The sequence below is a fragment of the Bacillus rossius genome, chromosome 1 (assembly GCF_032445375.1).
Source record: "Bacillus rossius redtenbacheri isolate Brsri chromosome 1, Brsri_v3, whole genome shotgun sequence".
Lineage (NCBI taxonomy): Eukaryota > Metazoa > Arthropoda > Insecta > Phasmatodea > Bacillidae > Bacillus > Bacillus rossius.
The window spans coordinates 355,224,875-355,240,054 of NC_086330.1; the positions used below are offsets into that span (position 1 = coordinate 355,224,875).

The 15,180-nt window shown below is 38.7% G+C and overlaps 1 protein-coding gene across 9 annotated transcripts in view; it reads left to right on the forward strand.

Annotated features, from left to right (window-relative positions):
- The window catches only part of LOC134528262 (echinoderm microtubule-associated protein-like 2), a 253,916-nt gene that overhangs the window by 125,952 nt on the left and 112,784 nt on the right, over nucleotides 1-15,180 (forward strand). For 2 of the 9 annotated variants that reach the window (XM_063361725.1, XM_063361730.1), the window contains exon 2: nucleotides 9,601-9,795. The exons of 6 other annotated variants lie outside the window; for them this stretch is intronic. In XM_063361725.1, the coding sequence (XP_063217795.1) occupies nucleotides 9,726-9,795 (70 nt within the window). In that variant the 5' untranslated portion in view covers nucleotides 9,601-9,725. The remainder of the gene's footprint in view (nucleotides 1-9,600; nucleotides 9,796-15,180) is intronic. One more of the 9 variants, XM_063361726.1, reaches the window with a different exon arrangement.

A 15,180-nucleotide genomic window follows, 5' to 3' on the forward strand; every position in this document is an offset into this window, starting at 1 on the left:
AAACCATGATATGCACATCGATAAGATATTAGGAAAGTTGCGGATGGTTCCAAAGGAAATGAATACTTTTTTTTTTTGCTGTAATATTGAATAGTGTACTACTTATTTCATCTAATTGTTTTATACTTCGTTCGAATACTATCGAATTTGTGAACGTTTAAGGTACAGAATTTTCGCTATCAAACAATTTTTGGGGGGCCTTTGGGGGGGGGGGGGGGGGGGCGTAAGTGATTTTTAATAGTTTCTGGGAAATTATTTTTGTAGTGCAAACATAATAACATAAGGGGAAAAAACACTTGATAAACTGAAACAATATTGATGTAAACTCGCAAATAGCTTAAAGATACGCTTGACAAATCAAAAATTGAATAATTAGTCAATTACTTCATATTTTAGTTTGAGTTAAGTAAAGATTTAAGATATTGTACTTCGTATTAAAAAAAAATTAAATAAACTTGTGAAAGTGACTTGTTATTGAAAACCACGCGGCCACTAAGTAAAGTTTAAAATTATTAAATTACGACCAAAATGTAGCTGTAAAATAGTTGTCTTTCCACAAAGCAACAAAATTACTACTGTGTGCAGAGTAGCAATCGTTCACGTTAGTCACACAGAAGTGCTGTATGGCTCATAACTTGCTGTCATTCGCTCATTTGAGCTCGGAAGAAACGCTGTTTCGACGCTGGGGCCGCGACTGTACGCACAAGCGTGACTCGATGAAAATAAGTAATAATAAAATAAAAATAATAATATACCAAGTTTTTAATACTTACTAAAAAAAAGTATAAAAATTTTCTCCTAACCCAATTACAGATTGTCCTTGAAAAATTTGTGATTGTGAATTTTTAACAGTTATGAAAAGACTTGTAAGATCTAAAACGAAAAACGCGGAACATTAATAGTTCACTATCAATTTTTTGCACTGCAAATTATGTGAACTATTGTGAGAGTTTTTTTTCTCAGCGATAACTACTCCCTATACTATTTATTATATTTGCATATTTTTTTCGTTTTAAATCTTTAACAAGTATTTTGTTTCAGGACATTTCTTTAATGGGGTTAGGAATCCGTGTGGGGTTATACATTTGTATGGGGCTAGCAGAATTTATTTTATACTTTTTGAAGTCCTTTTTAAAAACGTGACAAATTATTATTTTTTTAAAATTATTTTTTGCTTTTCAGTCGTGGGTATGTGAAAATATTGCAATCTATTTTACAAACGTCCTGATGAGATTACGACGGAGGTGTGTGGCAAATTTGTGTTTATTTCAGTCTATCTTCACCTGATCATGTTCGTACAGATTAGACAAAACAAAACAGACAAGAAAAAAGAGTTAATAAAACGCGTATTAAAAAAATTGGTTGTCTGTAAAGTCGGTTTACGGACGATAGTTTAACGTGACAACGTCATAACAAAACATTGATGAAATTATTGCATACTTTTATGAATAAAATTGAATCATTTTTATTCAATTATCACTATTTTGTATGGATACAAAGGAAGAGTGAAATGAAATCTAAAATATAATTGATAAATTTACTTTTATTTGCACTCATTAATTCAAATATGTTTATTACTTTAACGAAGAGATTATTTTAACTATAATTTTTTACATGTTTGCTATTTAACTTCTTCCAATCTGTGTTATTATGTTAAGGATAGGACAAGTTGGAAACGAATGGGAGTGTTTCAAGTTGAATGTGCCTCGAAAAAGTCAAATCGATGGTTGTTCCAATCGAGTGGAAGAGAGATAGATGCGGCGCAAGCGTACAATGAGCGTAACGGGACACAGTGTAACGGGACAATGCGCGTAACGGGACACTTTTTCGTGTGTGCAGCCGGTGTACATCGATTTATTAGACGTTGTCACGTAAAAAAAAATACCGACCATTTGCGTCTTTACGTGTGGTAAGTCATTGTCTCCGCGAGTGACTTCGAAATGTGGGTCGCGAGCGGGTCGCGTGAAGGTGACAACGCAAGACCCCGGCCGGAAATTGGAAATTCATGACGACGCGACGTGCCGACTTCGCAGCGCGAGTCGATAAAATTGCGCGTGATGGCGTCACGTCCTGCTGCAGGCGCCGTTAAGTGTGGTCGGTCGCCTGTTCCATGTGCGACGTCTTATTGGCACAAAGACAGATGTACGACTTTGTTCTGGAGGTTCTGGAGCATGTTGATATCACCAAGTCCATGTTACAGTATGTAAGAAATGCTAGTTGTAGGCGTAAGAAAGCCCTGCAAACAAAAAGAAAAGGAAGCTACAGACAAGAAGAAAGCATAAAAAGAAGAGTTGAAGAGGAGATCAAGGCATTGCAGTTGAAGAAGGCTCGAGTGTTGAATTTGGCTCGTTCTGAAGCAAGTGCAATAGACGCAAAAGTTGAGTCACTGCGAAATTGATGGGAGCTTCCTTTTACTTATGTTTTTGCAAAAGTAAGTGTGTGGAATATTTGTAGCAGCATGTTTTATTTGCCATCAATTGAGTCACTTTGGCCACGTCTGGAAGAAGGTATTTATTTTTTTTTTAATAATTTAAGTGAGTTGAAATATTTTGAAACCCGTCAATGTACTGTTATGCAGTTTTTTCAGTTTTGTGGAATGTCGTAATTGTGTTACAGAAAACCTGGAAAAGTTTAGTTTTAGACCTGGAAAACCTGGACAAATCAGGGAATTTCATTTACTATATCTGGTAGACACCCTGTATATGTGTATTTGAAGCGCGAGAAAACATGAATTTGTTCGTTAGCAAGGTTAGATGTTAGCCATCTATGACGAGTACTAAAAGAGTCACATTTTTTTCTCCCCAAAAACTATAAGCTTAAAATGAATATGCATTTTGATCAGTAATATTGTGAAATATAGAGAGTGTTTGTGTAGTTAACAAGATTTGTGAATAATAAGTTAAATTGAGTATCGATAAATAAGTCTCTGGTCGTTGGTGTAGAGCTATTGAACATTTAAACATAAGGGGGCACTGTAAAGTGATCGAACCACACTTAATACTTAGAATACAATGCGGCTTGGGTTCGGACTCAAGACTGTTGTTGATGTTTTTCTTTTTCTTTCTTTTTTTTAAAATTAAATGGCAATCCCATTTAAAACCGAAACCCATTCCCGCATGAGCGATGCCGATTAAAATAGCCGACCTCGTGGCGCCGTTGGCTGGAAGCCCCAATCTAGACACCTGAAAACGCCATCTTAGTTTCAAACTTTTTAGGCAATGCATTGTTCTGTCGTTCGAAACAGAGGGTGGTTGTTCGGCGGCTCTGGTCAGTATGAGATTAACCCTCCCCCGAGTCAAAGTAAGAGTTCAATATATTCAAGAAAAAAAATAGGCCCTTAAAAACCTAATGTTTTTTAACGCGTTGTTTCTGAAGGTTATAACTATTCATCATTAAAATGATCGAGTAGAATTGTTTGGTTATTTATCCATTTAGTTTTGGTTTTCGACCACCACTGCTTCGAAAGCAATCTTCTAAGCTATTCACACGTCTCTCTGCATACAAGGGCGTAGTCAGGAGGGGCAGGGAACGGCGGTGGTTCCCCTTTAAGAAACCCATTAACCAGCTTCAAATAACGAATATGCGGCTCAATTTAAAACCACTGAATATAGGGAGACAATCATAGGCAGTAGTACATATTGTAAGAATGTATTGTTCATAAGTGTCATATTTTATTTAAAAATTGTTTTGAAGAAAGAAAAAATGAGAGCCAAAAAATCGTGTTGAAACATAATTTATTTTTGTAAACTTTGTTGGGAGAAGAACACAGCAGGGCCATCAGTTTTTCTGCGATGTGGATTAGGGGGGCGGAGAGGGGAAAATTCAATACCAATCCCTTCAGACTTCAAAAAACATCAAACACGTAATTCTGTAATAGCTTCATTGGGCCCCTTCTCTACCAGAAAGCCTGGCCACGCCCGTGGCCGCGTGTTACGTTTCCAACGATCCGGACTCGTGTCTTCGGAAGGCTCCGTGTCCGAGCGGCCTCGTTGCGGCGGGGAAGCCTTCATTTCACAGACGAGAGAGCCACACCCGTAAGTTCCCCGAAGTTCACGCTCGCTTTTTTTTTTTAATTTTTGATTTCACAGTATCTTTAATGTAGCTATCCTAACCAAATCAACCGTCCACAATGTTTTAAAGTATTTATAATGTAGCTAACCCAACCTAATTAACCATTAGTCATAGGCGTGCCTACAGGGGGGGCCAGGTGGGCCATGCCCCACCCCCCCTAATGTAATCACTCAGATCGGCATTTTCTCTATTGCGTTCGTTAATATTCGTATATACCTGGCACTGTGACACTCAAACTGTGTTTCAGTTTTGCAGCGTGCTAATTAACAATATTTTAAAACATTTTATCGTTCTGGAAATACAGCCGCCTTAGTTTATTTAAAACACGAGGTCATGGCCAAGCAAAAAAAAAAATATATATATTTTTTTAAGAGGTTTGTTAAAGTTCTGTTGTCTGAATTGCTGTGTTTGCATTCACTAAAAAGAAGTTCATTTCAAGGTAGATCGGGACCAAGCTATTGGAAAATTCGTGGAGGGGGGGGGGGGGAATGTGTAAGTACCCTTTAAACATTGTCTATGGAAAAAAAACCATATTTTCAAGATTGTTAAAATTATACTGATATAAATATTAACTAGTAAACATATCTCGTTGATACTGCACAAAAATATAAACACGGCAATGAGTGAATGTATTTAGGCTATTTAACATTCTAAATTCAGCTTCTGATTTTAAAAATTTAGCAGGGCACCCCCTAATGGAAATGTCTGGGCACGCCTATGCCATTAGTTATCTTGAGTTACAATGAACGGGGAAAAAAAAAAAAAAAAAAACCCGAAGATGCACGATCGAGCGTTTGGATCTCTCGTCTGTGAACAGAAGGCTTCCCTCGTTGCGGCGCGGTGGTTGCCGATGCCGTGTCGACCGGCGCTCGACCACGTGACCCCTCCCCCGCCTCCCCCACCTCCCCGCCCCCAGGACACGGCAGGTCACGGGCCGCCGGGGTCTCCACTGCAGAGGCGGACACAGGGCCGAGGGGGGCATCTAGAACAAAAAAAAAAAAAATAGTGCGTGGAGTCCCTCCGCGCGGAAGAAGTGAAACTTCCTAATGTGGAAATGAAAATAGGAAGGGGGGTAGAAATTGAATTTTTAGTGAAATCACATTGTATCAAATCGAACTAAAATAAATCATGAAATCATTCAACGAAAAAAAGCTGTTTATTTAACTAAGCGGACGGGTTCGCTCCAAGGAGAAAATTGACGCGGCAAGACCTCGTGGACACAGAGAAATGACACACACTCACTATTTATGTGTCTATGAAACACTCATTCACTCTCGCTCTGTCTCTTTCTATTCCCCCTCACCAGGAGCGTTAAACGTTTAACGCAACCTTGTTGGAAGTCGCATTAGAAGTTTCACTTTAAAAAAAAAATGGGGGGGGGGGGGTTGTCTGTAAAGTCGGTTTACGGACGATAATTTTACGTGATAACGTCATGAGAAAACATTGATGATGAAAAATTGCCAACTTTTTTAATTTTTAAATATTATTTACAGTTTTTGAAAAATTTAATTTAAATAATTTGTTTAAATATAATCACGAACAATTAGGTTAAAAAGCCCGCCTTAACCTGTTTGATGTTATAGAAGATTTTCTCGCACTGTGGTTGGCCGGTTATTCTTGCACGCTCGACTCAGGCGGAACGTGACAATTTTTCGTGCGTGCAGCCGGCGTTCATCGATTTATAAGACGTTATCACGTCAAAAAAAAATTAAAAGCGAACGCTTGTGATAAAACACGCGAGCGCTTCTCTCAGTTCTCGCCAGAGATGTGTAACGGTGACGAGTTGCAAATACACGTACGATACGAAGTTCGAACACGAAATTAAACGTACAATTCTTTAAAATAATGCCGAGCGTGATAAATGTACACTCAGATTGGGTTTTCAACCACATTTCTTGACGGGAATCTCACACGAGTTTTCGCCCCCGCCGCCAGAATTCGCTGCCAGAGCGAAAATTTAAACTGTACGATGAAACAGCTCCGATAAAAGCGAAAAATACCTTTTAAAAAATTCTAAACGCCGGTTTTAGACCTGATTTTCGACATGGAATTTTATTAGAATGCTGCCCATGTTGTTGAAATTCATTTTACAGTTAATGCTATAAACTTTTCCTTTTGTCTTTGTGAACTTTGGTTTGGCGCCATCCGCCACAGGTGGCAGCACCGTTGTTGCACATTTCCGTTCCATCCACGAAACAACTCCTACCCAATGCTGTTAGTTTTAAGTCTTTTGAGTCTTGCGTAGCTTATAAACCCGGCATAAGCGCCAGACCATCTAAACGCACGGGCGCTAAATTGTTACGGGTCCCGCGACAGAATGTTGGTTCAACCTCTAGGCAGTGGCGTAGCCAGGATTTGTGTATGGGGGGTGTTAAGAAGCATGGCCCCCCCCCCCCCCCCCCGTATTAAAGCGGGGGGTCCGGGGGTCCTCCCCCGGGAAAATTTGGATTTTAAGGTGTAAAATAGTGCTAGTTTAGCAGTTTTCGGTACTTAAATTTAAATATAGTAATGGTAAAAATTTCATTAATTTTAATATGAAATTTGTTTGAGTGATGAATAAGAAATTAAATTAAAGATTTGGGGCTAAGGGGGGGGGGGTTTGAACCCCCCCCCCCCCCCCCCCCCCCCACGGCTACGCCCCTGCCTCGAGGAAGTTAACTCCAAGATGTACCTGCCTCTCGTCAGCACACGGCGGGTCGCGCTGTTTGTTATTACAGCATAACACTTGTTGAGAGGAACACTGCTAAGTTGTTTGGGGTGGAAAGGGGGGCGGGATGGATTATTCCGCTAAGGAAGTAGAGTTTGCAGCATCACTTAGTTCCCGGCTCGCGCGGGTTGATGCCGGAGGTGTTGCCAAGCCTGCCCCGAGGGCTGTGTGTTTCGAGGAGCGGTCGCCACTTAGCGGCTGGCGCTGCATGCGGGCACGAAGGCCGCAGCAGCCGGTGACGGCAGCAGACGAGAGACGAGTGCGGGGCTCTTTGAACATCCGGGACCTGTGCTTGGGCGACGTTCCACGTGTCAGCGCGTGGGGATTTTCTGGATGTACTCCCGTTCCAACTACACATTCCCTTTCCACCTAGGATGCATTCTGCCATTCCGCCATTGCTCCATTTTTTTTAAACCATAAATAATCCGTCATTAGCGATCCAACTCTCCGACGAGACCTAAAAGAAACAATTCGAACGATTCGCTCGTCCCACGCCACCCATCAGACGCATTGCTGCTACTCGCCCCGTTCTCGACAATAATCTCTTCAGGTCGGCGAAATGTTTGTTCCTGTGTGAGGTGGGTTTTCTTTTTTCTCACTGGACACGGGACTTCGGTCATAGCTAATGTCCTGAACCACAGCCACGCCGGTCGCGCGGCCTCTGATTGGAGGTCTGGACCTTAAAACTAATCACAAATGATTCCGTTACTACTTTTTTTCTTTAAATTTTTTGTTATTCGCTGTTTTTGCAGGACAAGGTAACTAAAATCCTTGGCCCGCCGTGACCTCGCCAATATACGCCCTTCTGACCTGGGACTTTTAGACATAGGACCAAGTGTCCTTACTCCAGCCGGTCTTCAGAGGTCTTGTCTACTGTCCAGTTACGGCCCTCCGGTATTCGATTCAGTTTCTCTCACTCTAGTTGCTGTGGTGATACGATTATTAGGCCCGTTCTACAATGGCGCGTAGACGGGAGACTTATCACTTATACCTTTGAATATATATACTGTATAGAAGTCGCCAGCCCAGGTTAAAATTTCTAATACGGTTTTGAGGTAGTTGGTTAATTCACCGCCGCAATCGCCACCATCTCTAGGGCATCGACTTGTGGTGGTCCCTAGCGGAAAAGTGTCAAACTCTTCAAATACCCCTTCCCCCTCCCGTTGAACGACCTTGAGCTACAGTGATTGATAGGTGAGTGGTGAGGGGAATGACAGCGGGCGACAGTGCTGCGCTCTAACGTGTAAATAGCAACTAAGACGATACAGGGCGTTACGGCAGCGCAGAGTAAATCCTATTCACTCGCGACTTCTATACAGTATATATATTCAAAGCTTACACGGAGACGGATCTCCCAGAACATTTCACTATCGCGTCTGCTGCTTCCGTGATGCGCGGAAACGTAACAAGTGGCAACAAATCAGATTTCGTTTCAAGGTTACGAAGTATTAATTGCATTTAAGGTATATATTATGATTCCAGATCATAGCTCGGTCAGGATTTACGATTACAATTACTAATAGTAGAACTCTAGATATTCTTGTACTTGAAACAATTTTTAACGTGTTTTGAACGTAAACAAACGTGGCTACACAGCAGCCAAGTACTCGGCTTCTATTGGTCGCACGGAGCAACGTAAACAGAAGAGCTGAGCATTGCCGAGCTAAACCGTACGGGTCCGTCTCCGTCTGTTCCGTGATAGCCATCTCCGTTTACGTGTCATTGTGAAATGGGCTGTAATAGTTAGCTTACGTTTCACCTTTAAATCCTTAAAAACCGTAATTAAAATTTTCATTTGATATCACTAGGTACTTTATAATACGAAGGTTTTTAAGCATCGGCCTTGTTACGAGTGTTGACTGTGCGTCAGGTTGAGAAACTTGGAGATTTAAATATTTAAATTTTCGTTTTAGTGCCCATGTTATTATTTAGTCTCGGCAAGGACGAAATGCTGCTCTCTCAAGCTGTTTGAAGTTATTCTAATATGTCAATCTCAAAGACTAAATTGTTAAGCTGTCTGGAAGAATTTTTTTTGTAGAGTAACGTCGAAGATTTTGTTTCACTTAACAAAAATAAACTCATTGTTGTGCCTAAAACTTTCAGTAAAAGGTACATAAAACTATCTAACTTCAAAGGAACATTATCTGTGTTTCATATGAATCAAATATTTTTTCTCGGAATAGAGTGCGTTAAAAATAGTAGGCCACTTGAGTGTTCTGGAGCGTGGATAGGTAAAGTGTTTATATCTTATTAAAATTAAACTTTGATTTGATCCTCAGTTCATAGTCCCTTGGGGCATGTTTACTCACAGTTAAATGAAACTATTTAATGCAAGTGTTTGGATATACGCCGATGCAGTTTTGCGCAGTTAATCACGGCAAATTATGAAGAAAAAAAAAGATGAAGATAAAAAATTCACAGAAAACAAGCTGATTCATTCTTGTCAATTTTTTATCGTTCATGAATTTTTTCTTCGAAATTTTTCCACGAGACAGTGCAAAACTGCAATGGCAAATGTCCAAAAAAAAAAACTGCATTAAATCAAAATATTCCCCAATGTACGAATCGTTTAAAGAACGTAAAATAAATCGATGCATGTGCATGTGATTATTTTATTTTCTGGAGAAAAAAAAACTTATTGCATTTTCACTATAATTTTACATCTATCATCATTGTTTTTAGTGTTAATTTTTCTCAAACTGCATCGCGATGTAACGTTCTTCACTGAGGGGTCACCTATATGAAAAGTTGTGGGTGGGGGGGGGGGGAACTCAATTATTGTGACAATGCCAATTGAAACATTTGGACGTCGCGTCCGATAGGGCAGCACACGCGAGAGACGGACTGAAGTAAAAAGGCCTCCCAGTTAAGCGCGACCTGACCGCGCGCTGTTCCCAACTCGCGGCCGGCCAGCGGGGCGGTGAACATGAACACGTGACCATCGAGCATGGTGGTGATGGAGACCCAGGCCACCAGCTCTCCCGGCGACACCATCAGCGGCGTCATCGACGCCTGGAGTGAGTACACTCAACCACATTTTCTTGAACGTCTACAATAGATTCCTTTGTAATTACCTACCACCAGAAATATATTGTAACTTTGTACAACATAACACCTGTGGTTATTTCTTGCATGTATGAAATACGTTTTCCGAAATAATACTGAGTATTATTACCCAAGAAAATTTTCGCATGATTTTGTTTTTTTATTGAAGTTTCGTTCAAACATAATTTTTTAAAGTCATTGTACAGATACTGTCCCGAGATGTGAATATTCAACAATTTGACTATATATATGTATATATATTTGGTATTATGCATATTAATGTGCACAGTTAATACTAGAAAGCTATTCAGGGAACTGTTTGCAAATAACTATCGGAGGTACTTGGACAATACAAACCGTAAATGCCCAGGTAAGAATCCGAACCCAGTATAACAGCGAACACAATTTTGTGGTGTGACAGTTGTTTTCATTTAAACGTACACAATTACAAATATCTGTAATTTTACAAGAATATTTCTGTTGTTTTCATTTAAACGTCCAAAATTACAAATATATGTAATTTTACAAGAATATTTCTGTTCCATTAAAAAAAATTGACAGTGTAGACAGCAGCTAAACACGTGCTTGATTGTGACATTCTGACTTGATTTTATTTTCTCGCCCACATGTTGATTTTGGCCTTGCGCATTAACTAATGACTATGAAAATTAATTTTATGCCTATGCTCACACGTTTATCATTGGCTTAACATTATAAGGACTTTTTAATTTTTCCACACACAACTTAAGTATTGGCTTTGCACATACAGGCTAATGACGATGAAGACTTGATTTTACTCTTCTGCGCACAGGTACATCATTTACATGTACTTTGGTAAATGATAATGACGATTATTACTCCGTCCGAAGACAGATCAAGGGTCTTATCAGGGCGTTATGTGGTCGTTTTTCCCCTTTGTTTTCCATGGGTATTTGCCAACAGAACCGTCGAAATCTGTTGACAATGGCAAATACGTCTGTTTGCATTTGATGTGAAACAAATAGTGTATGGTAACAAAAAAAAACATAAAATTAATCCTATGAGTTTTAAGTAGTTATTTTTCCTTGATTATTGTTAAGTAACAATAAAAAATACGTAAATAATTTAATTCAACTTATTATGGAATAAGGCCATTGAAATATGGACATCACATATGCTATGTGAACGTATAATGGAAAGGTTCATGTTCCTATGAATTAGTAGGCCTACTTAAAAACATGTAAGTTAAATTTTTGTCACGAATCATTTTAACAACAGTTCTTGTCTATTACCATACTATTTTAAACATACCAACGGCGAATGAAGACGAAACACCCATAATTTTGTATAGTGATCGAAGAAGCATAAATTATGAAATAAGTCAGTTTGGTTAAAGGAAAACCTAGTTTTGGAGAACAGCTAGGTCTTGTGAAACTACGTTTGGCACAAAATAACTTCAGTTTAAGAAATGCAGTTTCTTAAGTTAACAGAATTTAAAAATCTGAAAGGAAGGAATGTATACAAACCAAAAATAATAAAATATTTTTTAGGTAAATTTTTAGTTCGTCCTCATTCGTATGAGGTACATAATTGTTAATTTTTTTGAGCTTTTTAAGCGATTTCCGTCGTCTCGGCTTCATTTAGAACCATTGTGTTCTGGGTTCGAATCCACGTTGGTTTAAGACCCATTTTTAATGTTTTAATTTGCGGACTGGGTAAGTCAATTACATGAAGGTCGGGTTTTCTACCTCGCGCATTCAAACGAAATAAATCTTATGTTATAATACACGTTAGAGTAGATGAGAAAAATCAGAGAAAAATGATTTTTTTTTTTTTAAATATTTATAATATTTTGGACATTTTTTCTATCACAAAGATATTTACGGTATGAAAATTCACTGATGTATCAAACTGAAATGGTTTTGAAATTTTTATAAAGCAATTACCTGAATTTACCCCAGATGGTATAATTTGGAGGTATGGCTCCAAACCCTTTTTTTTTTCGTTCACGTTAAAAAGCCGGGGTAAATTGGTGTTCAAACAACAACCGAAAACCTTATATATTGCACAATTTCTTAAAACAATAAAAAATAAATAAAATAAACGAAAGCTTAGAGTTATATAACAATTGAATACAGACGTTTGTTGTATAATAATTTTTGCCAAATGTGTAAGCAACTTTTTTGGGAATATCTCAAATTAATCTCAAATAATATAATATTAGTTTTATCTCGGATACACCCCACGAGCGATTAGCTCCAACCCACCGTATATGTTGTTGTGAACGAAGAAAGCCAGTCTCAGGTGTAGGTCTGGTGTTCGGTGGGAGCGTATGGAAAGTATCTGGGCAACGCCACGTGTCGAGCTCTGTATAGCAGGAGCAATTAATGGCCCACGCAACGCGAAGCAGAACACTCACTGCATGACGGGCTTTCGCTGCAGCCATTTGTTCCAATTTACCGCAGCCGCGAACCCACGCACGAATTAACGCCTTCCAAGCCGCAATTGTAAAACCTCGTGCTTCATACATAGTTGCCAGGAAAGGCATGGGAAATAACCAGAGGTTTGGCTTGTCTTGTCTTGGTACAATATGAGTTTTCTCAACCAAATGTTAGTTAACTTATTTTGGGGCATAATTTATCATCCCAGTTTAGCGTTTGAAGTGTAGTTTTTATTTTTTTATTTTATTATTTTTTATTTTTTTAAACGACAAGCGAGGTAATGCTTAGTAGTATTACGTTCCCATATTGAATGTTCAAAATATTTTCGTAATGTTTTGAAAAAAATGTTTTAATTTTAATAGTTGATTGTAAGCGATCAGGAGGAACAAACCAACTAGAATATAAATATAACTAACAGTATTTTTTCTCCATGTAGTACTAATTTAATTAAAATGACTAATCTTTTTTTTGACAGAAAGGAAAATATTTTCTCCCTAACCTTTCCCTCCTCCACACGGTGATACTTCTATATAATTGTCCTTAGCCACATTTCTTACAAAAATAATTAAAATGATGAGTACTGTTGTTGAGCCGTAAAGTGGGTATGGTTTTGTCACGTTAGCCTTCTGGATGTACCAGCACGTGACATTCTGTCTCTTCCACCTCCCCTTTCCGCGCTTCTTTATCCAACGGCCTTGAGTTGGCTTGTCTTCCCGCGCGTACCAGAATCCGGTACTTCACTAGCAACAGTATGTGATTTTGTGCCTAGGAGCAATGCTATCCTGTCTGATTAAAAAAAACACAAAACAATTTTTATTAGTAACAAAGATAGGTTATTACATGGATCCTATACCAATCAATAAGTTTAAAAAAAATCCAAAATGCTGGTAGAGGTAACTTTTCACCTATTTACGTACGAAAACAATTATTGTTTATGTCTAGATACAAAAACCACAAAATTTTTAGTAAATGTGACGGCAACCGGTTGAGTTTTGAGTATTAAGAATGACTGATAAATAACTTACGATTCTGTTTTGTTTTGATTGTAGATCTGTTCTGTTATCCTTTCGGTGATTTTTTTTTTGTAGTTTTATATAGATAATTTAAATTGTAGTCCTAACCGTTTGTCAATCGAAACAAATTCCTACATTGGATATGAATTAATTACTGTCACAACTCAAATTTTATAATTTTTGAAACAAATGCACTTGTTAAAAAGCTCACACCATGGCCCACACGCCGAGTTTGTCATTAGTATTGATCAAGAAATTATCCTGTGCATTTATTCCGATAGCTCTCTTGAATTTCTTTGTTGGGTCACAAATTTTCTTGCCAGGTATTTGCTGAACGTAATTTTCGAACTGTGGACTATCACGCAAGTGATCGCGACTTTTTACCGTCATTAGATGATATTTATCAAATATGTGTTGAGAAAATTTGAGAACGGAAAACACAAAATTCAAGAGTCACGTGATTGATGTACAGGAAAAGAAACCCTAGTACTAAGTGTTTAGTGAATCCTAACAAGACGGGCAGTTTTTTTTTTATAAAATTCCTTGTCGAAAATCAGGTCCAAAGCTGGGGTTTAGTATTTTTAAAAGTATTTTCGCTTCATTATATAGTTTAAAAGTTTGGTCTGAAAATCGAATGATTCGATAGTCGACGTAGCTACTCCGGCAGCGCATTCTAGCGGCGGGTGCGGAAAATACGTGTGGTTCGCGCCAAGAAATGCAGTCGTATATTTATCACGCTCAGCTTTATTTTAAAGAATTCTACGTTGCATTTCGTGTCGGGAGTTTCGAGTTATAAGTGTGTTCGCAACGTGAGAACACATGAATTTGCTCGTTACCGAGGTTAGACGTTAATAATGGCACCCGTGGTTTCTCTCAATGGCTATGCGTGTGAGACAGCCTGCCAGAAATATGTGATAAAACGCGAATATTCTGTGCGCGTTGTACCATAATTTGATCTTCGCCGGTTGGCGACAGTATGTAAACTAGTCCTCGCCAAGCGAAGAGTGTTTTCCGCCACGTGTTTATTGCTTTGTGTGTGTTGGCGTGGGCGTGTGACGTCACTTTATCTCTCGCAGACACACTCCCGAGATTGTGCACAGCGCTTCATCTTCCGCCTGCAGAAATGGCCCCTCGTGCACGCCTCTCTCTCCTCCCCCTTCTTTTATTCTCTCTTTCTCCTCCCCTCTTTCTCTCTCTCTCACCTCCCTATCCCCCCTTTCCTCTTCTACCTTCCTTCTCTCCACTTCCCACCCCTCTACCCATACTTTTACTTCCTTCACCCACAAGTTCCCTCCTATTCAGTAAACGCTCAACGTATTAACTGTGTTTGCGTAATTGAAAACGTGTTTTTTTTTTTAGTTAAAATAAAATATGGTAAAAAGAAAATTATTGGTGGACGTTTTAGATTTTATTTTTAAATAATGCTCATTCTGTTTGAAAAATTTCTCTAATATAAACCTTTCGTATCCACGTACATATAAAACGAACATGGTATTGAAATAAAAAAAATCTAAAAAATAAAATAAAAATTATTTTCTATTCATTATAACAGGCTCAAAACTTTATTACGATTCATGTTAATAATTGGGGATGGATTGGTGTTAAAACAACGATCACAATCTTAATATAAAAATATTAAACAAAAATAACTATACACTAAAAAAATGGAAATTTAAACTTTATAACGTATTTATAACATAAACATGACTACCATCGCAGCCGAAAATTCGGCTTATATTGGTAACACGGAGCAACGCAAACGGATCAGTCTCAGTCTGTGTGCCATTGTAGAAACTCTGTTCTGTACTGGCGAAACTAGGATGACGGATTTTCATCGGGCGTTGGTAGGTATCTCTGGGGGAGGTTCATGCTTGATCGTATCTCCTATCAGCGTCGTGCATATCTTATCTAGGGGCGGGGGGAT